This window comes from Betta splendens, chromosome 15 (assembly GCF_900634795.4).
Source record: "Betta splendens chromosome 15, fBetSpl5.4, whole genome shotgun sequence".
Classification (NCBI taxonomy): Eukaryota; Metazoa; Chordata; class Actinopteri; order Anabantiformes; family Osphronemidae; genus Betta; species Betta splendens.
Window position 1 is genome coordinate 13,972,354 of NC_040895.2, and position 26,732 is coordinate 13,999,085.

At 42.4% G+C, this 26,732-nt stretch overlaps 2 protein-coding genes across 3 annotated transcripts in view; one reads left to right on the plus strand and one right to left on the minus strand.

The window, feature by feature from the left end:
* Positions 1–6,751: 6,751 nt before the first annotated feature.
* On the minus strand, positions 6,752–8,782 carry LOC114841879 (G-protein coupled receptor 26-like). Its single transcript, XM_029127073.3, has 2 exons — positions 7,629–8,782; positions 6,752–6,912 (listed from the first exon to the last, which is right to left on the minus strand). The coding sequence occupies exons 1-2, from the start codon at positions 8,297–8,299 to the stop codon at positions 6,795–6,797; spliced, it is 789 nt and encodes a 262-aa protein (XP_028982906.2). The 5' UTR covers positions 8,300–8,782; the 3' UTR covers positions 6,752–6,794.
* Positions 8,783–10,606: 1,824 nt separating this feature from the next.
* ikzf5 (IKAROS family zinc finger 5) overlaps positions 10,607–26,732 on the plus strand; it is a 98,334-nt gene continuing 82,208 nt past the window's right edge. The window contains exons 1-4 of one of the 2 annotated variants that reach the window (XM_055502543.1): positions 10,607–10,783; positions 12,912–12,984; positions 13,140–13,267; positions 18,377–18,445. The gene's annotated coding sequence lies outside the window, so the exon portion shown is untranslated. The remainder of the gene's footprint in view (positions 10,784–12,911; positions 12,985–13,139; positions 13,268–18,376; positions 18,446–26,732) is intronic. The other variant, XM_055502544.1, reaches the window with a different exon arrangement.

Genomic DNA, 26,732 nt, shown 5'->3' on the forward strand with positions numbered 1-26,732 from the left:
GCTCTTTCTCTGATGGAGTCATTGTGTTTGCACAGACTAATCACGACTCCTCCACGTGCACAAACACCACCGAGGACCGCATGTGGGGTAAATGTAACCCAGGACCACCCATCCAGGCCTTTAAGCTGAGTGTCTGGCTGTTCCATTAATTATGAGCCCAGTCAAGACATGCTGTTTTCTGATCTCCTGGGGGACACAGGTTTGTGATGTAACAGCAGCTGAATATGTGACATTATTTTTACATCTCTTTTTTATATTACAAGCTTCTGCATCAGGCAAATCAGAGGAAACGCATGTGCGCTTCCAGGTATCGCTCAGTGCGTTCTGGCCTGACAGTAATTGTCCGTTTTCGCGAGACGTGAGCTCGGCTGTTCATTCGACCTCTGTGAGAGAAACTTATTCATGTGTAACCACCGTTGTCCAGAGAGCGGCTCTATTGTCTCTGGACCCTTTCTCTGCTGAGGCGTCCCCTAATGAAATGACCCCATGGATTTCCCTTAAGCCGCGGGCTCTCAGCCGGCTGAAACAAGGATTGTGCGTGTGTTTTGTTCCCACTCCTCCCGCTGCACTTCCTCCGTCCCTTCAAATGGCAATTTCCTTACGCGTCTCCGCTAGATTTCCTCTGTGGTCGGGGGTATTGACTGAGCGACTCAGCGCTGGAGGAGGACAAACATGGTCAGTGAGCTGCAGTCACATCCGGCTGCGTTTGAACGTCACGCGCTCCTCGCGGAGCGTCTCCGTTTTCTCCGGGGGCATAAAACAGGCAGTCTGCTCAGAAATAACAGCACCCCGGGCGGCGTCTTCACTCTGCTTCGTCTTTAACCTTCTCCGAGCTCCTGCTCACCTTTAAAAAGGACACGTCCCCCCCGTGTCACTTCAGACGTGCCCCGCTCCGGTCTCAATTATTGCCTGATGGGATTTCTAATGGTGCCTCGTGTCACAATGGATCTTAGTGGCACAGTTTTATCGCACGCAGGCTTCACTGCAGGTGACAAGAGGGTAATGAAAAGGGTGGAATCGGCTCAGGTTCGTCTGAGGGTTTATAGGAAACTGACACAAGGCATGAGAGCGATAATGTCTTTATTTCATATTGAGAAAATAAGGAAAGTGGTTGTTTCATTTTTGCCTATTCTTCCAGTTGGTTCCTGTACAACATTAAACTGTAGATCTGTGAGCAAAAGAATAGAAATTGACTGTAGCTTCATGCAGAGCTCCATCGGTGGCAGAGGAGACCACTGTCTGAATGTGCTCCTTGTGTACTGGGCAGCAGTGGTAAGCATGGGCAGCATGTTAACTGGGGACATAAAGGCCAGTAAACACCCAGTAAACAAAAAAACCAGCAACGAAACAGCATCTCGTTCCAGCAGTCGGAGATTCAGCTAATGAACGAAACTCCAAAAACCCTTATCGCAGCTTTAATTCTCTGATACCAATCTGAAGTTTCCTTCCGATCCGCCTGTCGAACATCCACGAACTGTGTGCAGCCATTGTAGCCGCTGATCATTAGACAGATGGTGGGGAATGACTCACTGTGATGCTGAAGCCGCTCACATCAGACGCTCATTGAGCGCCAGCGCTGCACATGAACTGCGGTAAAACGTGTGTGTGTGTGTGTGTGTGTGGTGTGTGTGTGTGTGTCTGTGTCTGTGTCTGGTGTGTTGTGCGTGGTGGTGTGTGTGTGTGTGTGTGTGTGTGTGTGTGTCTGTGTCTGTGTGTGTGCGTGTGCGTGTGTGTGTGTGTGTGTGTGTGTGTGTGTGTGTCTGTGTGTCTGTGTGTCTGTGTGTGTGTGTGTGTGTGTGTGTGTGTCTGTGTCTGTGTCTGTGTGCGTGTGCGTGTGCGTGTGTGTGTGTGTGGTGTGTGTGTGTGTGTGTGCGTGCGTGTGTGTGTGTGTGTGTGTGCGTGTGTGTGTGCGTGCGTGTGTGTGTGTGTGTGTGTGTGTGTGTGTGTGCGTGTGTGTGTGCGTGTGTGTGTGCGTGCGTGCGTGCGTGTGTGTGTGTGTGTGTGTGTGTGTGTGTGTGTGTGTGTGTGTGTGTGTGTGTCTGTGTGTGTGTGTGTGCGCGTGCACCCCCACAGTCGACTCTGCCTCCGCTGAACGATATGATGCAGCTGCAGAAGAACAGAGCCGGTGTTTGTGTTTGTCTTTTAGCTTTTTTAGCGTCGCCTCATGTTCATGTTTCCTTCTCCTCCATCAGAACACAGAAAACGTCACATCTGTTGAAGCTTGTTGCGTCGTGCATCGTCGCATCGACACTTACTTTTAGCCCGTTCATTGGTTTCTATTAGACCGTCAGGGTTTAACGGGATGTGAATGTCCATCATGTGAAGCGGCATTTAATGGTGTGTGTGTTGAGAAGAGGAAAACTCAGATCATTAGCACATCCTGCCATTATTAATGCATGAACATGTCTGTCTTATTTCTACATGACTTTTACTAAATGTAGAATCAGGCTCAGGTTCCAGTTACACTATAATTGGTGCAAGTGACACTAAAATCATGTGAAAATACTTTTCCAACACAAAGAGGTGGAGTGAAAATCTGATAACTTTTTACAGCTTACATAAAAGACATTATTTCTGCCGGATGAGACCATCGCTGCCTGAGGAGCTCCTTGACTTTCCTGATAATGTGAATCATAGCATGAGACAGTTTCTTGGAGACAATCAGATCTTTAAAGTGTCTGAATGACTGTGAGACAAAAAAAAAATATTCTGCGCAGCCTACAGCAAAAACAAATACAGCATTCCTGGACCGAAATAGATGTTGTCCTGCTTTTTTTATGGGTTTTGTGAGCAGCTCGACATGTTGGTTTAAGGATGCAGGGAATGCCACAGCATTTGAGGCCAAGATTCCCAGGAGGTCCTCCTTTGGTCCAGTAGCAGATGACTGGCCTCCACTGGCAGAGCTGCAGTCATTATGGCGGTGCTGGTTTGCGCTGATGAACTGACTTGTGAGGTTTGAACTCCTGCTACCTGTTAGTCTGGTTAATGAGGGGCCGCGTGTGAGCGCACAGCGAAGCGTTCGGCTCATTCTCACTCTCTGCTGCCATAAATTAACCACATCAGACAGTGGAGTGTTTTTCTGTGGGTGGTGGATGATTCATTACTCGTTCAGTTCAGTCTTGATGCAGCTGATTAAAGGAGTTGCTGACCCCGACTGCCCTTTCAATTTTTCCACATAACAGCAACTTCTACTACTACTACTACTACTACTACTACTACTACTACTATTGTATTTCTGTGTGGAGTTCACGGTACATGTTCTCCCAGTGTGTGTGGCTTCGCTGCCGCTGCTGCAGCTTCCTCCCACAGACCTAAGACCCGCTGTCAGGTTAATTGGAGACTCTAAACTGCCTGTGGGCGTGAGTGCGAGCGTGACCTGTCCAGAGGATGAAGCCGCTCCGATGACGAGTGAGTGACGCGCCTTACAGTCAATCAGTACAAGGCTTTTGTGGCCTCGTGTGATGCAAACAGGCGATAAAAGACGTTTTTTTTTTAATGCCTACATGTGCATTTAAGCTATAAAACATAAAGTTTACACATTTTAAAGGATTGTGACTTGCACTGGGGTTGCCTGATGTCAGCCAGTGCACTCAGACCCCCTGCTGTGGCCCTGTGCCTTCTTGTGCTTCCTACACGCTGTGGCTTAATCACAAGGTCTGTGCACAACGTTTGGTGTGTGTCTGCCTCTCACCCACTCACTTAGCCTCCTGCAGAGGCGAGGGACACGCTGCACACCTCCAGACTGGGGATCCTTCCTAACTTTGTGAATAATCTACACTAATCACCTCTGCTTAACACACACCCTGAGTATGTGACACAGTAAACAAGGCTTTTACCTCCTTCTGTGAATAATAAAAACCACCATGTGATTTCTTCGTGTTTATAGCAGACAACCGATACATGTTCCAGAAAGGCTTGCGAATAGATGGAATCCGTTCGGTTTAAGCACCATAAAGATTATCAGAACATTTAGACAACTTCCTGAACTTAGTCGAGCGCTGCCCACTTTCCTTTCATTCTTTGTTCCTTCTCTTTTTGTCCAATTTCTTCTAGCAGCTCCGCAATTATTAAAGGCTTTAACTCTGAGCCCAGATGCTTTTGTAACGAGGCTTTGTTCTGCTGCCACATCGACAGAAGCGGCAGCAGTGGGTGGAACGCATCTTAAATGATTTTTAAAATTAATTATTCTTTGCGCTTCACTTAATCAGTGTGGGAGAATAAAGGTGTTAACGCCTTATGGACTTATCGCTTGGTAATGTATTGTTCAGGCACGGTTATCTGAACCGCTCATTTGCCTTTTACCTCACACACAAACCATAGGCATTCACAGCGCGGAGGAAGAGACTCGCTGATGTTTTCATTTTAAAATGCACAGCATTTATTGCAATATAATCACAAATGTATTTAGCAAAAATCAGACACCGTTTGACAAAAATAAATAGATTTATACCTTTTAAAGGCTCCATAATGTCACAGTAAAGTCAACACAACATCCTTATTGGCCGTTGTTGTCCAAATAAGACATTTTTACACACAGCTGCTCACGTATCATGAGCTGGAATGTTAATTACACGTCACAGAATAGCTGGCTACTGTACCACATTCAAATAACACGTCGCCCTGTTCGCCTGATGTACCAACTCAGCGTGGTGGGAAAACACAAAAACATTACCTAATACTTTCCTTCAATATGACCAAGCTGCTTTACAGACTGTCATCACACGCAACCAACCCATAAAATACTCAAACACAACATTTTCTCCTGTCGGGTTGTGATAGCATCAGATTTCATGATCATAAAAGGCACTTTAGAATGCAGGCCTCACAGCTACAGTACGACATAACGTCACATAAAACAATGGCGCCGCGCTCCCAACCCCCGCATGGTTACAGTGAGAATCAGTGTCAAATCGCTGCTTGAACGCTTACAGTACTCTTCCCAGGTAGAGAATCAGCAATGAGGTCAGAAGTTATGAATCAGTCAGTCATTCACTTCAGGCAGGAGGCAAACCGGGTCAGTACCTGCTCCTCATTTGCACCCGCAGTGACTTGAGGTAATAGAAACACTCCATAACATCTGGGTCGATACGTCACCGGTTTGATGAAAACTTTGACAGTAACAGAACGTTAATACTTCAAATTTACGACTCAGCCCATTTCTGAGATTTGAAATTGCGGCTGTTTTGTTCCCAACTGGTTACTGACACATTTGACACCATTAGTCATCATGTTACTGTCCATGTTAATACAAAGTCACAGTTTGCTACAAAACCAACCAACTAAAAACTACTGTATGAACCTTTACAGGAAAAGGCTGTAGCGATATAGTTAATGCCGTTACAATCTACTGTACACACACAACCTACAAAAGTGGTGATCTGTTATTTCCAATCACAGATATTCTATTATTTTCAACTCGCTGTCCGTTACTATGAGTCTCCGAGCCAAACGTGGCTTGTTCTTCTGTGGCGCAGACCCTCGGTGACATGAGCTCAGGAACTTCAAGAACCGTCCTCGGCTTGTTTGTTGTTCAGTCCGGTTCTTTTTCATTTATATTTGTTGACAGTAGCGAAGACACGGACTCAGAACCCGGCAGGAAGAGTGATTAAGACTTCTCTGAGCGTCTCTTCCGGTGTCCCCTCGATGAAAGACGTAAATTCCCAAACTCACTGACTCTGGAAAAACACCCTGCATGTTTCCTGGAACCTCTACGGGCCGAGCAGCTTGTTGGCGGACGATGGGACGCTGTTGCTCGGGCCGCGTGGGTCGCGGCCCCCTCTGCGCGTTGCTCTCCATCCGCAGGGAGGTACGAGTGGAGCGGGCTGCGCTTGAGGATTTTGTTGGCCAGCAGGCCGCAGGTCTTCCTGTACTGGTGCCGCAGCAGCGAGTAGACGAAGGGGTCGCTCGCCGCCTTGCTGTAGGCCAGGCACTTGGCCAGCACGCCCCAGTGGGAGCTTATGGGCACCGGGGAGAAGAGCTCCACAATTCACCCCGAACGAAGCAGAGGGAGAAGAGAACGCAAACACCGTCAGTGCTGTGATACTGAACGTCATCATTCACTTCCACTGAGGCCTGTGTTAGGGAATGTACAGTACACCGTGGGTGCCAAGTCATTTCTGATGCTTCGGCACTTCTGTCCGATTAGAGCAGTTCTGCAATGAATCTGTGGCCTGACTCTCAATTTGTCAGAGAAATTAGAGTCACGACAAAGACAGGACCGTCGGGAACATTGGTTTATGGTTAATCTGTCTTTTAATTAGCCTGATCTCTAATGTGTCTCAGCACAACACGGCTCCTAATGTGCTTTCCTTTTCTTTCCATAACAAAAACCTAACAGCTTCTGACAGGTTGCCACCACTAATACTGGGGCTAATACTAATGAGAGCCAGTGATACGATCACTGACTCATTCACTGTCTCTCTCTCGCTTTGTCTGGCTGTCTCCCTCTCATCTTTCCACATACTGCAGAGAGGCTCAGTGACAAGGACTAGAAATGTGTCTGGAATTAATGTCCTATGACATTTAAAAAAAAAATAAGCTGTTTGAATGGCAAGATTTCCTGAGACTCATCATCAAACATAAATCTTAAATGGTTTTTAGGTAAGCCACAGTAGCACAAACAATAAGGAACATGTCAAATGTGTGGATTAACTCTGTGGAGAGTTGTACTAATACTCAAGATGGGTAATAAACTATTTATCTATTGCTAAGTAAAGGATAAATGTGCAGTTTATCTCCCTGCTTGGATGAGGATTCCCACACACAAGCTCACATGTAATATTTTAAATCTCCACTCACCTTGTGAGGACATAGGGGGTGAAGCACACCACGAATGTGCCAATGAATGTACTGATTTTCTTGGTGGCTCGCTGCCTCCTCCGCTTCTGCTCATCCAAGCATTTCTGGCGCACACTGCCAAAGCACACAGGTACCATTATCCGCACAGGAGGCTCGATCAGAGACGCGCAGACATAATGAAGCAGCCCCGGAGGGGACATAGCACGGACATGAAGGAAGCACTGAGCTGCCTGCTGTTATGTCTGAGGATTATCCTGGACACATTTCAATTCTGCATAGGTGAAGTCATTTAAATAAAAAAAAATACAGTGAAACTAGAAATAACTACAGTAAATGATGAATGCAATGAAAGTGATGTAATCATGTAAACTGAGTGACACTGAAGGAGCTCAGTCAAGAGCTGATCAAGAGGATTTTGTGCAACGCATGTTTTAAAGTGTTCGGCTGCAAACTAAAAAAATTACGTTTTTATTTAACATTATTTTTGCAAATCGTTGGATAAATTGGTAACAAATATTAGTGAAGTGTGTCATGTACAGTACATTCAGTCATGACACTTGAAGATTTTTTTATAATATACAACGAATCACAAAACTGGAGCCTAGTGTTTTGCAGTGAAAACAAATTAAAGATAATAGTCAAAACAGAGTCATTAGTCATTAACAGAAAATCTAACGCAGTTATTTCTGATTAGCTGATGTTTAATTGTGTTTTTTGGTTGTCACACAGACTGATTTCATTGCCACGCATTTTAAATGCTCCTTCTTAAACGATTTCAGTCAAAGGTGACAGGACACGGACGTTTCAATGACGGACCGGCGACTGTTTACCTGGGATGGATGTCCACAAGCAGCACCAGCGTCTGCATGGTGATCACGTCGATGCGTTTGCAGTGGAGCCGCGCCACTTTCAGCACTTTCAGATACGTTACGCACAGCACGACGAGCGTGAGGAGGAAGGTGAGCGAGTGCAGAGCCACGGTGAAGACGATGAACTGCGTGCCGGCACCCTTCGCGCGCACGTTGCACAGGGTGCACGACGCGTACAGGTGGTGGTAGCCGACCCACGAGCGGCACGTGGCCACCGTGGAGAAGCACAGCGAGTGGATCCACGTGTATCCCAGCGCCACCACGGCGTCCCGGTGCCGCATCCTGGAGTGGTAGCTCAGCGGGAACACCACGGCCACCCATCGGTCGATGCTGAGCGCTGCCATGCTGAGCATGGAGTTGGTGGTGAGAAAGGTGTCGAGGAAGCCCACGATTTGACAGAAGCCGTCTCCCCCGGGGTGGCCCGTGGTGATGAGCCCCACTAGAGTTATTGGCATGCTGGACACGCTCTGCAACAGGTTGCACAGCGACAGGTTGAGGATGAAGAGGCCGGGCACCTGCTTGCGGATCTCCGGGTTGTACAGAAAGCAGATCAGCACCACCACGTTGGACAGCAGCGACACGACGATAATCCCCACGATCAGCACGGAGGCGACGATGTCCGCCGCGTCCATGGCGCGTCCGCTCAAATATCCCGACTTTTGATACGCGCATCCACGGTCCCGAAGCCCGCTGTCATCGTGGAGTTGCGGTGTTTGTCCTGCGTACTTTCCACACGCTCCAAATGCCTTCCGTAACCGGAGGAGTCCCCCCGACGGCGTCCACGATTCGGCAGAAGGACGGTCATAGAGAGAAGCCTCACCTGATTATTATGGGAGTGTGGGGAAGTCCGTGTGGGGACAGTCTCGCGGCTGGAGGCTGGTTTGTGTGAGGCGCTGCGGTGGTTTTCACGCACCTCTCTCATCCCACTGGTCCGGTCTCTTGGCTGAGCAGTTGCGCATTGGCATATTGGGCAGCTTTGAAAAAGTCCTTGGAGCGAGCCGTCTTCCGGGCTTCTTTTATAGAGCTACGAGGCGGAATGCCGAGCCTGTTGCTGAAACCCTACTCACAAATAGCGTTTTGGTGTATAAATAGACGCACGACGCACGACTGCGTGGCTGTTGGTAGGACTGATGTCATGAGCGTCACGTTCAACACATCAGTTCTAGTATGTTATAGTTCGTGAATATTACCAGGCACAGATTAATTTGTCAATTAACCATTTTTGCCCAGGTGACTAGACATGAATAATAACTCATTGGTTAAAAATAATTCTAAGCAGCCATCATTGTGGTTCAACGTGCATCTCAGATGTCTTTGAGGAAACACACTTTCCCATCAGTGCAGTGTTTCAAGCCTTATATGGTGAATAAAATGGACGTGATGGTCTGTTCCATCCAGACTGACAGTACCACAGACTGGTGTGTATGGTTTCCAGCAATGCTAGCGGGTCCCATGACCTGGAAACATGCTTCGCTAGCAATATGAGCAAGTGGGACGGGCCACAATGACCAACACTTCTGTCGTTTCTGCAGGAGTGTACTTAAGGGGAAGGTTCAGGCGAAGTCATGGGTCTATAATAACCAGCCGTGGGAAAACAGGAAGAGTCCTGTGTGTGCTTGAAGGATCTAATATAAACAAACCTTGTAGACAAATTGCCCCTTTTGTCTACTACAGAATTAACATACAGTACATTTTGAGCAATATACAGTAAAGATAAAGTACTAGATCATACATTTATATTTTATATCTACCGTTTTATATGATCACATCATATAATCACCCCTGACAGCTTCATTTGTTGGGTTTAAACTGGTATATTATTTAATTCATTTCACAAAAGGGCAGAAAGCAACACATTCTCCTGCTCATCATGCTGGGAGAGGACATAAATAATTATCTGTCAGTTTGACTACAGTCACTGTAGTCACTGTGTTGTTGTAGTGGGTGGGGGGATCTGCAGTGTAAACAATGTGTAACGTAAAGCATGAACTTAGAGAATGACCCTTCTCGTGTGAGGACTGTGATGAATAACCACTTCATCATAGTAGTCATATACTGTAGCTGTTTCTACTTTCACTTATTCTCTGAATACATAGGGTCATTTGCAACTGTCACAGACCACCATACATCTACGCTCTGAGAATTTCAATTAACATGTTCAATGAGACCTCCCAGTTAGGATGAAAGTTTAAAATTACTCATTTACAAAAAATCATTCGCCTCAGATTAGTTCCAGGACCAAAATTAAAAGCATGGATGTGATCCATAATATTTAATTGAAAGATGATTTCTTCACTGTACAGTTACGAGGATAGAATACATCGGTCTATTTGTTCTAACAGTGGAGACATGCGCAGCTGTCCAGCCATCCTGTAAATTACCAGCGATGACAAATTGCCGATGGTGGCAGTTCAGATTTTCTAATTATTTCCACAGAATGAGAAGTTTTTCGCTTCTGCCTATTCCACCTAACAAGGGACCAGGTAGTGAAATACAGTGAATATTTTAAACACCATCTAGGCAGTGCAGAGTTCACCTAACCAGGAAAGTGTGTTACTAATTTGTTTACTAAATAAACCCAAGAAGACACCCAAGCCACATTTTAAATAACAATTTCAACAAATGTAATATTATCGAAATAACCTTAGACAATATTGTAACAGTTAATTCGTTTTTCAAACTATAAACTAAGTCTGAGAAAATTAATTGAAAATCCTATTATGATTTGAAAACGTCTCCTAGTGCTGCCATCTAGTGGTAAGATTCAGGAAAAGCTGCGGCATTGCTTTGTTATGAGATCAAAACAGCGCTTGTTTTCAGTAGGATGATAAAGTTTCTATTAAAAAAACAACAACAAAACATTGGTTTCCACACTAACAGTTGTACGATAAAACGTTGTAACCTCTTCGCAGGTTTCCGCTCTGTCTTTCCTGTCCGCAGGTGCCAGGCCGCCATCTTTGATTTGGTTGGGTTTGGAAACGTAACCAAAACATACGATGCTCAATTAGATAAATATGGAATGTGATGTAACGCTGATTAATAAAACCTAGAACGTGCTACTGTCTGCATGTTTCCAGGAGCCGTGTAGGGATTATAAAGGCATCTTCAGAACAAAGGTAGGCACAATTAAACATGGGGTTTCCAACAATTTCATTTATTAACTAGCTAGCATGATACCTGAATACATGATAGACATTGACTCAGACTTGGTTCCAAGTTTTACAGCAAATTGATTTTAATCAAGGCAGGGATATACAGTATGTGTGTGTGTGTTTGAGTAACGTCAATGAGTATTAATATGTTTGGCAAATTAAATGTTAGCGGTTAGCATTTGTGACAAGCAATAGCAATTTACAGGCCAGTTTGAATTGGTGGTTACTATTTACATTATGTCAGATACAGTAAATATTGAAAATGTTTGAGTGACGTGTGTCAAACCTATGTGTTGTGCATGTGCTGTTTATTCTTTTTCAATTCATGTAGTTGAACTGTTTTTTTTTCTCTACACCTGTAAGTCAGACATACTGTAATGTTTGCATTCGTTGTGAGTTTCCATCCACGATTCAAGTGGGCTTTCTACTGGCTGAGCTCCAAACGGGTGGTTGGCTCTCGGCTGCACATGCATTCTCTAGGCGGCGTTAATTGTGCTCACCCATCTGCTTTCATGTCCTTTCTCTGGTATTAATTGTGGCATTGCTGAACACAGTCATGGCAGTACGCTGCTCCCAAATGGGGGGTTGCTTATGAGCCATAATGAGGAATTGCAGTAGTTCATGTCTGGAAATCCATTCACATATTTGTCTTTCACTACGTGTGTGAGAGAGTTCCATGTTTCGTTAAGCTAATTGGCTTTACTTCATTATCTGTCTTAGGTTGATGCAAATTTGTGTTTGGGTACCTAAACCTAACCCAAGTACAGAAATCATAAAAAAATCAATCATGTTAAATATTATTTTGTCATTTATAAAATAAGGAGGTTGATAAGGAATATGTAGTAGTAGTGATAATAATAATAATAATAATAATAAAACTCTCAGGCTGCAGCCCCAACTAGCTCATGCATAATTTCAGGAGCTGTCTTTTTGATGCATTCTTTGTTTGTGCACGGACAACTGTCTGATTTCTGCAAAGTTAGCTCTACATGCACAGCCGATCTGCTTGCTCTTTGTAATGTAGTTTGTTTTTCGGTGGGTGATGATTGTAAGAGGAACATACAGTAGGAAAACAAGTTGGCGTACAGAGTCTCTTTTCATGATCCAGTGTTACAGATCAACAGTTCAGTCCTGTTTGTTATGGGTGTAGTTTGCCATTTCACTGATGGGTTTGTTTTGTAGGAAGAGCAGGACTTTCACATGCACTAACAGCGTGTGTGATGTCACCTTTGTGTATTCACAACCGATGCTATCACCATTATCCTGAATAAGGCTATGTGTGGTTAAAAAAGTAGACAATAACATGCTACTAGTAAGAATATCAGCCTCATTATTGCTTAAACAGCTGGTTATTACAGTAGATAATGGAACTAGTCTACGGATCCATTCGATTCCCTTTTATTCTGTTTGTGTTGTGTCCTAAGTCATGCATTAGACACAGCCAAGAAAACAAAACTGCAGCCTTCATGTTACCTTCAGTATCTTCCACACAATGATCTATACAATTTATTAGTTCAACTTATCAGCTCATATGAAAGAAAGTGACGTGTAAACTCCTACATAATGAGCGAATCATGGAAGGACTTACATTTACACAAGATTGATTTAAAAATAGTGAAAGAGATTGCTGGTCATATGGGAACTTGTTTTTATGCCATCTCAATGAGGTATAAGCTAGTTGAAGTGAGGGAAAACATAGTTGCTTTTGTTTCTGTGTATGTGCTCCTGTTGTCATGCAGCCTGTCATATCTGTCAGTCTGTCCTCCTCCCAGGCAATTGTAACTGCCATAGCTAAAAGGCAGTAAACTCTAAATGCCTGAGGACATACTAAAGAGGCTGATACTAATAAAATAAATGGCTATTTGACAGCACATACAAAGTGGCTGAATCTGAGAGAATGATACCCCAAAAGGTCTTTTGCATTATTATAAGTGATGAGTATTTTTGATAAGTTTTTACTGGAGCAAGTGTTCTACCTTTAAACCTTCACAGGTTTTGTAGGGTTCCTGTTGCAGCTTTTATCCAAGGCTGCCCTCTGGTGGAGAATCTATGAACAGATGAATATTTTCATTTTTTTTTGCTGTTGTTTTAGGTGCAAAGGAATTTAATGCAGAGGTAAAGGAAAGTCTAATAGATCATACCAGCATCATGGGATCACTGAACATGTTGAGTATCTTTTGTGTGATAGAATGATTCTGTAATTATGAAGGACAATATGTTATATATAATTAAATTGTTTTTTATTTATTAAAGCCTTTGTGATGGTTATCATGATTACTATGTGTAATCATTTATTCACGGTCTAAATATTCATTAACAGGTGCTGCAGGAAACATGAAGAGGAATGTATTTGATGGTGCACCTCTGGGCACGTTGGCATGTTCTGTTCTGACCAGTGGATGGCACTGTCTGCTCTCTGTCTGTGTCATCTACCTTGCCGTAGTGGAGGTGAGCTCTCCTATACACATGTCAACACTCATAGGCGCTGTCTCATTAAAGTGATGTCAGTGACACTATAGTAGCAGTAAAATGAACACCTGCCCAGCCTCCAGGCTATGTCAACAAGTGAACCTTGTTGTTCAATGTAGCCTGCAGGTCATCCCACACTAAGCGGGAACAGAGCAGCGTTTGGTCTGAGAGTTTGTTTTCAGGTTCAGCTCTACAGTAATAGCTTATCATCTTGAACTCCAGGTTTGATGCTTAGCAATTTGGATCTAAGCAGTTAAAGATAAACTCCCTAACTGCAGCAGATTTGTAAAACACTTACTTTTCAGTGCCTTTAGGGGGCATCATTGCGTGTCATTGGTCCCTGTGAAATCTAGGACGTTACTGTAAATAAGCCTCACACAAAAGTAAGCTTAGTCTGTTTATTCTGAATTTATATATTTAACATCTTATATCATATATATATATATATATATATATAGATATATATATATATATATATATATATATATATATATATATATATATATATATATATATATATATATATATATATATATATATATATATATATATATATAATCTTTAATTAATATTTAATACGTTTAATCTTTGCACAGAATACCACCTCACTGCACCATAATCCTTTTAGCGCCTTGTGATCCAACACATTCTACACTGCAGACAGTCATTCAGAAGGCCCAGGATCTGAATGGTATTTGGGGTCAAAACCATGATATCAGCCATTTGCCTTGTGCCATTAATGGCCTATTTAGCGTCTTGCCGACGGCAGTAAAGGGATAGCTGGGCTTTTATACTTTCTGACTGGATATATTAGTAGGTAATGTCCTTAAAGAGGATTAGTGGATGGAAAGAGGAAAAGAGAAAGAGAGGGAGAGTGGCTAAAAGTGCCGTAGGGATGGCATTGCAGTAAATAGGCAGGTGATAGCAGAGAGGACAGGAGAGCTTATGCTGCTTTGTGCTGCCTCTGGCTATGAGCAGGGGGTTAGCAGCCAGTTTGGATTAGCTGGTATTCTGAAGCATGTCCAGCCATAGCTGTTTAACTGTGTGCATACCCAAATTTATGTGACTGAATAAGACTGAAAGTACTACAGCATATCGACAATGAATAGATAATGAGGAATTAATGTTCCCTAAGCTAATATAATCATTGGAGGATACTTAAAATCAGCATTTATGTCCCACTGGTTGTTGACTGTTCTGTATGATCCCATGTAATCAGTCAGTCAGTTAAGAATGTGCCATGTGTAGAGGTCAAGAATGCCAGCAAATCACCCTGTCCTCTGTGTTTGGCAGTTAACCTGGCTGCTATTCACAAACAAACTTAAACAGTCATAGCAGCCCTCAAAGGTCATCTTAAAGGAGGGAATGCACAAGTACTTATGACGCAGGTACCTGAGAAAGCAGACACAGTATAAGTATGCTCTGTAATATAGGCTCAGTTAAACACCTTCTATTATTTTCTTGTATATTTAACTTTTTTACACCTTTGATCAAGGTGTGGATGAACTTTCTACCCATCATGTTATCTGTACTGTGTGTTTTTTGCCTTTGTCCCCAACCATATAAATCCCTCAGCAGCATTATTTACTACAATCGCATTCTTTCTCAAACAGTGACTAAACTGTTTTCTTGCACCTATTTTGTAAATTAAGCTGTAGTTTTGAAAAAGGTTAACTAATCAAAATTCACACCTTGTAGCTCATTTGTAAAAGTTTTTAAAGGTAAAGTTTTAGAGTGTTTCTCTACATATTCAGGTTTTACAGATAAATGCATGTAAACCTTTACTTGCCAAAGTATATATTGCATGGGGCACTTCTGCTCAGCAGAACCTGCTTCACCTCCCCTCTGCTGTTCTGTCATATGACTCATGCCTATACCTGAGGCCTTGGCTCAGACTAGCTAAGCTGTTGATGCTTTTGGCGATTTGATCATGCATAGATGACACTGAGTCAGAATGGGTCACTGCAGAATCTGCTTTAGCCACAGTCTGCTGGAAAGAAGTCAAGTGGGGGGCAAGCACCTGGGCTAGCTGACCTTTCCTTGAGAAAAGAAACCGAGAAGGAGGGGAGGCTGCAGAGATCTGGGTAGTCTGGAGTCAGTTTCCTGATTTCAACATTTAATACCAAGTATCAAAGCCTGCCATAAAAACGTCAATGTGTCATCCTTAACCCACGTATCCACCTTACCATCTACTTTATGGTGGTCACTCAAGTTTCAAAATCAAGAAAAAGTGTTAGATTGTACTTTGTGCTGGGGAGTTAAACACAGAATGGTATCTGTGCCAAGACATCCCTTTAACTGTCTCTGCTCTCTCTGATATGAAAGGAGCTTTGTGTTTCTTCATGCTCCATGGCCAATTGACTTCTTTTCCCATTAATGAAATGCACTGTTTACCTAATCTTTCATACCATTTCAAAACCATTAAAACCAAGAGGCTTATCCTAGTATTTCTGATGCTGGTGTTCTTTACCACGCTTTACTTCACTGCCCTAACAACACTCTCGTTCTTTGCTTTTCCTCCTCTCTCCTAGTAGTTTTCTCCCCCGAATCACTGTCTCTTTGACTTTCTTGACTTGCTTTCTCCTCAAGGTTTTCGTCCTCATTATCTAAATTCTTAAAAGTGCAACGTCTCCATCTCACAACTGGACAACCTACCCCACACTCTGAATAAATAAAGTATTATTGCCCGATTAAACCAGATTAAGCAGATGGAAAGGGAGTCAATCTGAAATTGGGTTTAATGCTGCACTTATCTGAATTCTTGACTGCTTTCATAGTGTATACTTTTGTGTCTTTGAGCAGGAAGTTGGTGTGGGTTAGAGGGGCCACATTTCGGAGAGTGTATCTTAGAGCTAAAAGAGGAAATTGTGAATTGAATTGCACTTAAAACCCCTCTTTGTAAAACTAGACGAAGCTCAAAGCAAAGTCACATGCCAGAGCAGTTGGCCAGGATCTGCAGGTAGCTTATAGTCAAACTACACTGCAGCTTGTTATACCCGGAGGCTCTGTTGGTGTAATTGTGCTTACTTCATCTATAGAGATCACAAACAAGTTTCATTTTGCACAAGTCAGAATGGTTTATTAAAATCGTATTCAAATGAGTCAAATTGTGCTGTAACTGCAAAAAGCTATTTGAAAACTGTTCAGATAACTCTAGATTAACATAGAGTCTCTTACCTTCATTTAGTAGTTATAGAGTATGCATGTAGTTACATATCTATAATACCTAATATTTTCTCTAATTTTTGTTGTTGTTTATATATGTGCCAAAACATGTATATAGGTGATGTAAAAGACATTTGTAATTATGATTTATTTTACTTAATCAAATACAAAACTCCATTTCATCACTGTGTGGATGAACCAGTGCAAGCTGAGCAGCAGCGTGCACGCACACAGTGAGAGTGTGTTAGTGATGTTGATTGACTGGCTGTCGATGATGCTGAGGGTTAATCTGTATTTAGTTGGTCCATCCGGATGCCTTAGAGGCCATCTTATTAAAGGAAATGAGACGTTGTGAGGCCTTTTTCAACAGACAGTTACTGAGCTCAGCATGCATTCCTGTGTCCCCTGCATAGGGGAAAGGAACAGTGCTGTCCACAGTAGATCCTGAAAGAACAAAGCTGAACAAAAAGGTCCTTGTCCTGGTACACAAGTTAGCGAGGGACATGCCAGTGTGTCAATCTGATGTAATTTTGAAAGTTTATCTCTTAACAGAACATGACCACCGTAGACGGCTGAGGTTCTGAGCTATTTGGATCAAGATAGTTAAAGAATCTACTACCGTAATGCTTTAAAAGATTGCCCAACCCCCGAAGTTACAGGGCAGAGTTTGGAAAAATAGGGACCTGTTGAAATAGATTAATAATGCCCTATTTGGGTCAGTTTTTGGCTTGCCAAGGAGTTGACTGTACGTTTAGATGAAAGGGTTTAATTGGAAATGATAACTTGCTGACAGAGGGGGTCTGTCAGTCCACAAGCCTTGGCTGTCTGTCTGCCAGTACTGCAACAATATCCACAGGGAGATTGGCAGATAGAAGCTGCTGTCAACGGCCTCAAGCTCCACGTTGTTCCAGCATAAGCTCTGCACTTGTGTTCTCCTGTTTGGGTGTGCTAGGCTTTGCAATTAAGTTTGCACTAACAACAAGCAAGGGCTGCATGGACACGAAAGCAATGTTTTTATCATTTACAAAGAAAGGATGGAGATAAAGACTCGGGGGGAAGGATCACCATGGAAAGCAGCACTCAAGTGCTTTCAGACCATCAGAGCAGTTCAGCAAGATCCGGGACATCAAAGTCACTTAAATATTTTTCATTCTTGGGGCCACAGAATGCAGGAGATGATCTGGCAGACACACAATAGGCCCACAGTTTCCTCTTGGCCCCTGTAGCAGTGTTGACATGAGTAGAAATTAAGTTATCACCCCTTTTTAAAGTCCAGACGGCTGTCAGACAAGGCCCAGTGGCACGGGGTAGAGTCCCTGGTAGGAGTGAGCTGCTCTATATGAAAAGGTCTGCTTCACATCTACCTTTCCACAAGTATTGCATTATGTGTCATACATGCTTCTTCTACTTCTAATTACACCTGGTTTCTTCTGGTCTTGTTTCATGATGTGCAAATGTCTAACGTGTGCATTACCTGGGCTCAGCTTCCAAGTGCCCTGTTTAACATCAGGAAAACCCACCCTGATGTCTCATCATTCAAGTTATCACATTACTGGGTCCTTCAGATCCAGATGTGCCCTGTCTCGAGCTTACTATCCTACTTCCCCTGTCTTTTGTTGTCTTATCTCAGTTTGTGTTTTAATTGTTATGAATTTTTTCAAACCGCTGTTTATAAATATTTGAAGTATTAATTTAATCGGATCACTGAAATGCATATATATCATCATTGTTGTTTGTATATATTGTTTTAATTTTCTTTAATTTCTCATCTTTAAGGCAGAAGGTTTTAATATTTGGGGACTGCAGATAAAATAAAGTTAGATCAGTGAACCACGAGACTGACTTGGTGAACTAGAACATTTATTTCAATCAACTTTACAAAGGGAATCACACTACAGTAACTCTTTCTTGTCTGTGTTGTAGGTCACAAGTCAAAGGCATTTCCCCACTTGGAGTCATCCCCATAGAAACACAAGGTTTTTGCGATACAAGGTGAGTTGTTTGCCACCAGAGAGCCACCATTTAATTACAACACACAGGAAATTATCCCTAGAATGGACCCAATGCTGATAAGACGTCCCAGCCCTCTGGATGACTGCTCTAGAAACCTGAGAGAACTTATCACCAAAGCGGCGGGTAGAAGCCCACGACTGGGCGCCTGACAATCTGATTGGTCTGTCATCCCCAGGTCATAATTAATATATTTATCAAATTAATAACTGAAAAGAAAATCTCACCGTCATTGGCACTATTGTAAAAAGAGGCTTGCCCTGGCCCCATAGGTGAACAGTGGCCAAATTCATGTGGCGGTCGGTTTCCCTTGTGGCTAATAAGACTGCTGTCAGTATAATGGGGCAGAGGGGGGTAAAGTGATCTGCCTCTTTTGGAAGCTATGACAGATTAATTGCCTCCCCTCTGCACAGACTGAAACAGAATTTAGGGGAAGAAAAGAAATATGTTACTGTCTGCTGACAACCATAACCCTAGTCTTTGCATATGAATGCTCATTTTTGTATAGGCGATAAAGCAAAACATATATCGGATATCACAACACACCAAGTGCTCTGTTCAATATTAAAAATTTGAAATTTACATCAATATCTATCATTTATACAAAATGCTGTTCTCCTCAGAAAACCTGTTCATAAAAAACAAAGGAATCTTGTTGCCACGTTGTGCCTTTTATATTTACTGTATAGTAATTACTGCAAACTATAGATAATGAAGTTTTATATATGGGTAGTAGGCTTTTTTATACACTGTCGTTGTGGTTTATTTTCATTTTATCTTTTCAGCACATTTCCATATGATAGCAATGTGTCAAAGCATGATAGCCTTAATATTCCACAGAGCTTGAGATCATTTGTTTTCTTTGGAACACATTTTATCAGATAAAAGAATATTCAAATTGCATAATTATAAAATAAAAGTTAAAATGCCACTGTCAACTGTGCTTAATGTGCAATGTTCAAAAATGACAGCGCACAACTCCTTTGTGTGTTTTCTCCACAGCTATAGTAAATTATTAGGCAAGTGCCAACAGAGTTACACTGCAAAATTTGAAAAGTGTGCTGCTTCTCCTGTTCAGGGATTCTGTTTTCCAGTAACCACTGATATATATGTCATATATTTGCAGGTTACAGTACGTCTGTATTCCCAATCCAACCCCTTTAATATCGCCTACGCTTTGTTCCAGAATATATCCTATGTAGATTCCCCACGGGGCTGCGTATTAATTCTGACCCCAGACCACTGCCGTATCCTCGCTTGTGCAGGTGGAAAGCCACAGTGGGGATACTTTTATCGGGCATTCCAAAGGTACAAAACAGGAAGGAGGGGAAGCCGAATTGTAAAGGTAACACAATCAGCCGCTAAAGTAGTCACAGGAGTATCAGTTTCTTTAAGCTGTGCTGAGCACGGCACAAGATTAAGATGTGGATTACTGGACATTTGCTTCATGTCACACAGAGCCATGTGGTTGCTTCTATAAAGCCATAAAACCTGATGATATTACAATGCAGTCCCATAATTTAAATAAATTTAAAATGGATATACTGATTTTAATTTTGTTCAGAAACCAGCATATGCCTCGATAGGTGTGTGCTATCAAGCAATCTGCTAAATCACTTTTGGGATTTTAGAAATAGTGTGCTCTCTAGTATTTCCCTGTAGACTGGAAGCTTATCCTGTGGGCTAGACTTCACCTTTGACTCTTGTACTTGACCCCGTACCTTGGGAATGAGATTGTGGAAGTCAGACATGTTCAGACCCTGTTGCACATTTTCGCTTGACCAACCTCAAGTTGATCCGGTAGACCCAGATAGAGTAATAGAATAGAAGTGTGTGCACATGTGTATAACAGAGACAGAATTGTTATAGTTCACTAGTGACACTCTTGCAGTACATATAAAACAATGCACTGACACCTAACAGAACATGTATATAAACACATCTCATATAGGATGTCTCTGAAAACAGCTATGCAATATAATGAAATCAAACAGCTGGCTGCCACTCAATAAACGGTGTGCAAGTTAAACCAGTCATGTGTCAGATGTCAATCACCTTTTGTTCAGTGTTCTCAAAGGTTCAGTCGACTCTTCTACTGACCCTACTCTGTAAGTGAGTGGGTAGCACAGGTGTACGCTGGCGCACAGTTACATAGACCCCCCCACCCCCTTGTCCTTGTGCATTGTGTCCACTTCAGATCCATGTTCCCTAGGGGTAACAGTATGTGTGTTTCCAGCTTTCAAAAAGGCATTTGAGATCTTGCCCACTGCCCACCTGTCCTAGTCCCTGTAACAAACAAATGTACATCTTTTCTCCATCCTGGGGGAAATAAAGGTGAAGACACAGAGTGGGCAAAAGTAGTAAGTGTAGGGAGGGGTCAGGACACCCCCCTTCCACATTCCCGACTCACCAACCCACCCTCCAGACTCTCTTTCAGGTCCTCGGTGTAGAGAGGGGCTGGCTGGCTGTCCCAAAGAGTTTCGCTTCTGTGAGCATGCACAAGATGTCTATTCATGCGCCGTGGTCCTGCAGCTTCGCTGCTCTCTCCCTCCCTTCCCTTCAGTTCCAGCTGAGGCAATTCAACTCGGGCCAGAAGCAGGGACACCTTTAATCTAACATAATGTAGCAAGCACCTGAACTACTTAACCGCTGTGCTTGTTCAAGGGGGTGGGCACCGAGGCTAAGGTAACTGGCGTGTAACAAAAAGCCCGAACTTTATCCCTGGCCAGGATGAGTACATTTCCTTTCTGTTGTTCCCAACAAAGGCCAGCAGGCACAAATGGTCTGCTATCTGTGTCACCGGGAAGTGGAGAGCAATTTGTTTCTATTAAACAGGACTGTCCTCATCTTCCCCGACCAACTGCCCTCCCTCCTCATCCATACTGATTTAGGTGCCTTTTGTGCTGCAGGTACAACGCTGCCTGTGAATTGTCGCATTGGAGTTCACCTTGACCAGGTGTGGACTGTATGTTGGCTCTACAGTGGGGGTGGGCTGAAAAGAGGAAGCCCATTGCCCACTGCTCTGTGGTTCAGGTTTGTGGTTAGGTACAAGTATTTATCTAGAGCACACTGGGCTTCAGGTAAAACGAACAGTAAGGGTCGTATGACTTCGGCATTCGGGGAAAGTTTGTACAGCTGCGCCTGCTGTTGACCCGTTCTTTACAGTTCATGGCTTCAGGTTTAAATGGTGGACAGCAATTCAACCCTTGTGCACGCTCGCACATACACTCAATAGCATGACCTATTCCTTTGCTTCCTTACTACATCATATCAGTGGCAGCTTGACCTCTCTGATTTATCCAGATTCCTGTAGAGGGCAGAAATACAACAGTGAGCCGCTGTATTTCACTGGCATTGGGTCCAATACCACACAGACCCATTCCCCTCTTTGACGGAGCCAAGATGGCTGCTTTCACAAGAGGTTGTTTCTCTTTTTTTATTTAAACCTCAGCCCAGTCATTTAGTCTTAGCTCCAGATAGAAAATCTTTTTTATGATTTTTATATCTGATATGATACCACATATAAATCCTCAAGAAACCTTGTTGTTTTTGTGTCAGTGTATAAGCTGCTTATGGAAAAATAGTGCATAGTTATGTGCATGTACTGTACATAGGAAACTGCATGTTAAACACCCATCGGGTTTGTTGCTAATTATTCCTTGTACTGTATTTGCTCTTTATATAGTTACTATATTCTGTAAACTAAATTCTATATTGCTCTGACAGTCATTTAAATTGTTTATAATTTTGGTCATTTTGATAATTTAGAAATTGGTCTGTAAAAAATCTAAATTATAATCTTCCATTTAATTATGAATTGGACACATATGGTTTAATTCATTTAGTTAATGAGGACCTCCTAAATGGTTAAGGCAGGACACCCCCTTCTCTGTCTTTTGATTTCTTTACATTTTCCTCCCTCACCTTCTTTTGTGCTCCGCACCCTTTCTCCACATTGACGCCCTGGGACCCCATCTGGCCCCTTTGGAGGCGTGAAATGCACAGTAATTATTAGTAATCATCACACACCATCAGAAACGGATCCTAGTGCTGTAATTACATGATAAATGTCTGCCTAACACATGCCCTCTATTTAGCAGCCCCCTGGAGACCATGGATAATAGACAGCTAACAGGGATCCACAGAATGGGCCTTTCAGCTCTGGCCGGGGCTCATTGTCTACGCACCAATACACCCTCGCCTCCCGTTTGGCAACAATGCAGACCCCGATCAATCCCCTGCACTGCACCCCTACCAGCCTACTGACCCCTCCCCATACACAAACATCCCTTGTCACTGCTAAGTACACAGCAATGTCAGTCATTGGCATTGCACTGCATTGCTAATGGCTGACACACAATTTCACAGGAGAGGAAAGAGTTTTGTTTAGCCAATTTTATCAGGTAATGTCGACTTGGTTTAATGCTGTTGCAGCTGACCCCTGAGCAGGACGTGATAATTGGCACTATCATCACCGTCCTGTGTTTTTTTTGTTGCTTTTTCACGTATCGTTCTGGTGAGAATAGAGTTGACATCTTATTTTTTGTAATTGTGTCCTTCTGTCACCTACCTAAGTATTTTTAGTCTGCAGATTGAGGGGGAGGAGTGAGACATGCTTTGTCTGCATCATTTGTTGGCATGCCATTGATTGCAGAGCTATGTGTACTATTTTTTTTATATATATATATATATATCTGTAGGATTACAGTATATGAACAGTATGCAAAATTTTAAGTGCATAATTTGAAGTTATATTGAATTTTTTTATTGTTTAGGTCTGTCTAGCCACCTCAAGTCAAAACATGCAATGTCACTCGCAGTTTGAAAACAGCAGTCAGAGGTGATGGTGACAGTTGAGAGGGAGTGGAATTGTCACTTCAAGCCAGCAAGGCTAAGTGTGACTCTGTTTTGTAAGCTTTTTTTAATGCAAATCTTACAGAGGTGTGTAAATAGACACATGCACAGTTACTTTTACACAGCTCTTTCAAAGTTGAGTTTTTCACTGGCGGCGCCTTCTTGTGGAACAACGGTGATAGAGGCCATCGCCATTTGAATCTACAAATGGAATGATCAGATATGCATGCAAAGAAGTAAGCTCTTATCTGAATACATGAAGTGAAATGAGGAATTGTGTTGTGAACAACAAGGGGAATTTGCCTGATATTTGCCTAGCTGGCTCTAAACAACCGTTGAGTCTTTGGGCAAATTTTATATATTAGCCAGACAAGGCCACAAGGATCTCGGCTGTTAAACAAATTTTATATATGCAGTACTGTTTTACTCCGTCACCACAGTACCAGTAATTACTGTGAACTGTAACATACAGTACTTTGTGTGTTTCTAGTTTTACCAGATTTACGGTCTGAAGCGTGTTTGTTGGTATGGAAAGCAGCAATTCAGCCAATTACCGGATGTGACTGTTGTGATGAGGAAAGTGTTGTATTTTAATTTGAAAAGGGCATTTTGAGTTTTGAAGAACAGCAGCCATCGGCCTCTGAAGAGAAGCCCAAGCTTTACTCTTGACACTAGAATTATACCAATAGAGGAATTTTGGCAGTTCTTTATTTTACCTCCAGATGGCAACAATTTTCCTTGTCTGTATTTTGTTTTAAGAGAAGTTTAGTGATACAAGTACAGTACAGCTATAAGGAAAATAAGATGTGTCACAGTTTGATTGTATAACGCACACAAAAGGACTGAGTCAAACCTCTTTTAAGCTGCTAATATTTATTTTGTAAATAGTTTCTTATTAGAGTTATTTTACACTGTTTCCATGCAAACCACATGCCCTTTAAAAATGGTTAATACAACAGCTCGGCTTTACCACAAAACCATAAGCAGACATGGGATGAAAAGCAGTGCAATCTCAAACAGAATCTGACAATAACAGACATATCAGCTATCTCCTAATTGATACAGCTAGGCGGCCAGTCAGTCGCTTAATGAATTGCTAATAGCCCTCAGCAGTGCAATGAGTGACAGGGGCCAAGCATTCCACCTGGTGGATGCTGCCTGGGGACGGCAGTGGATGGGGATACTTCTCATTAATGGAGGCAGGATGCCTGGTGATTATTCAGTCTTGTGTGGAGAGGCCTCTTACACATAGAGGCCATGCTCTCCCTCAGCTAGCCCCCTTACTGTCCAAAATCCATAAGTCATGGAGTCACTGATAATGAAGACTTGATCAAAGGGATGTAGCATTCCACTGGGCCAGGCTAAGCAACCCAACAGGGAGAGGGAGTGGGAGAGGAGGACTGAAAGGAAGTCAAAGAAGAAATACAAAAGGAGATGGGTGCTGTAAACCATTCTGTATATGAATGGTGCAATTTAAATATTTACACCTGTTGGCAAAAGGAAATATTAATTAGGAATTTTAATCATAAATAAAAAAAAATCAACTGTTTTGGACTGTTTAAAAAGAAATTTGCATTGTGGGGGGAAATTAGAGGTACATGTGTATTTGCTACAAGCTGCAGTGTTGTTCATCTTAATGCGCATAACTGCTACCCCTCCAGCTGACCCATAATTTGGTACTAATAACTGCTGTGGGCGGAGTGATTATAGCGCTTCATTAGTGCCAGCGGCATTTACTAGTGCTGTCCCAACTAAAGGGCCCTTGCTGTAATTGTTAGCTATTATAAATATAGTACGTTGAAAGTATAGGAGGCCACTGATGCCTCTTTGTTAACTGCTGTTGATTGAGCAATTAAACTTTGGCAACTTAATTACCTCTCCACAACAACATGGCTATAAGGCATTAAGACTGGCATTACTGTAAACATTGCTGTCAGAGAGCGACGGCCTTGAACTGGATAATATATGAGGGTGTTTATTGCCAGCTGCTAGTTGAGGTAAACAAGGCGTATAATGTCCAGTTAAAACTAATATCATATGGTTATTTTTAACTTTATTTGTTAGCTTTTAATCATGTAAAAATGTACTGATTACGTAAACGTGAATATATGCTTTGTAGAGAGAGATTTGGGACGCTTATTAGCACAATATTTATTTATACCAGTTCACCTTCCTATTAATTAACCTCATACTTAATGTCACTTACTGTAGAATGCACAGATAGAAAAATCAGACCCCACAAGTGCTGCTTTAGCCAGTTCTGAGCATAGAAAGGCTAACAGATGGAGCAAAACAAAAAACACCAGAAAAAAAACCAACATCCATTTGTCAGCCCAAGTAGGAATCACACTATGCAAGCTCCTCATTAAGTGGCATTAAAACTGTGAAGGTCTATAATTATCGAATAAATCCTTTCCCACATGAATGAATTCATCTGCGTGCCATAATTCTTCTCCACACAGAGCAGCTCTGGAGGTGAATGAGTCTTTTGTGCGCCACTGTGGGAAGGCTTTTGTGAAATTACACTACTGCATAATGATGCTAATCATAAATTAGCATTTCAAGATGGAACAGCATGGTTGCATGACTGTGTATGTGTTCCTGTATACAAATCTGGCAGCGAAATTTTAATCAATCTGTTTTTAATTTTCATTACTACTTCACTCAATTTCCGCATATCCCAAATTTTATTTATCGGGACACTTTATCACTGTCACAATGAGTCGATATGTTCTCTAGTATAAATGTATGTTATCACTAAAATCTTATAATCGTGTAATGTAAACCTTAAAATCATGTACTTATTTTAGTCTGCAGAGGGAGAGACAGAAGTAGACCGACTGCTTGAATGTGAGTTTGTTCTTTCATCTCTTCTTTTCTACCATTTTTAATATTTTCTCATTCTAGAACTTTTTTTTTTTAAAACAGCAGAACAAATAGAAGCCCAGACATCCGCTACAACACAGACAAATGTAAAATCAACACAAAACATAGGCGTTGTACACACTAATAGAAGCCACATGATGGAGATATTAGATTCAAGTTTCTATTCAGTGTCTGAGAGTAGCAGGTGTGTGTTTCATTACCCACCAAAGCAAACACAAGTCCAGTGCGGGCTTCTTAATGTAGGGGCTTGACCCACTAATGAAAGCAGACAAAGACACCGATCTAGAGGCAGCGCCCACTCTGTGTCCACTTAGCACCAACCTGGAACCTTTGCCAATTAGGACCTGCTTGTTTGATGTGGCAATTAACAAGGAGGAGTTCTGTCATTAATCCCAATGTGGTTTTGACTCGACTCCGTATTAAGATGTGCGTCTTTGTTACAAACATGTAGATAGTGTGTTTAATAAACAAGAAGAAGAGAACAAACAAGAACTAGTTATTTTTGTACATAAATCTGTAAAAAGGCCTT

Bases quoted from the DNA above. Each gene is read 5' to 3' on its own strand.
- LOC114841879 (XM_029127073.3), bottom strand. From the start codon at position 8,299: ATGGACGCGGCGGACATCGTCGCCTCCGTGCTGATCGTGGGGATTATC. The intron at 6,913-7,628 runs GTAAACAGTCGC...GTGCTTTGGCAG, and splicing joins CTTGTGGACATCCATCCCAG to TGTGCGCCAGAAATGCTTGG.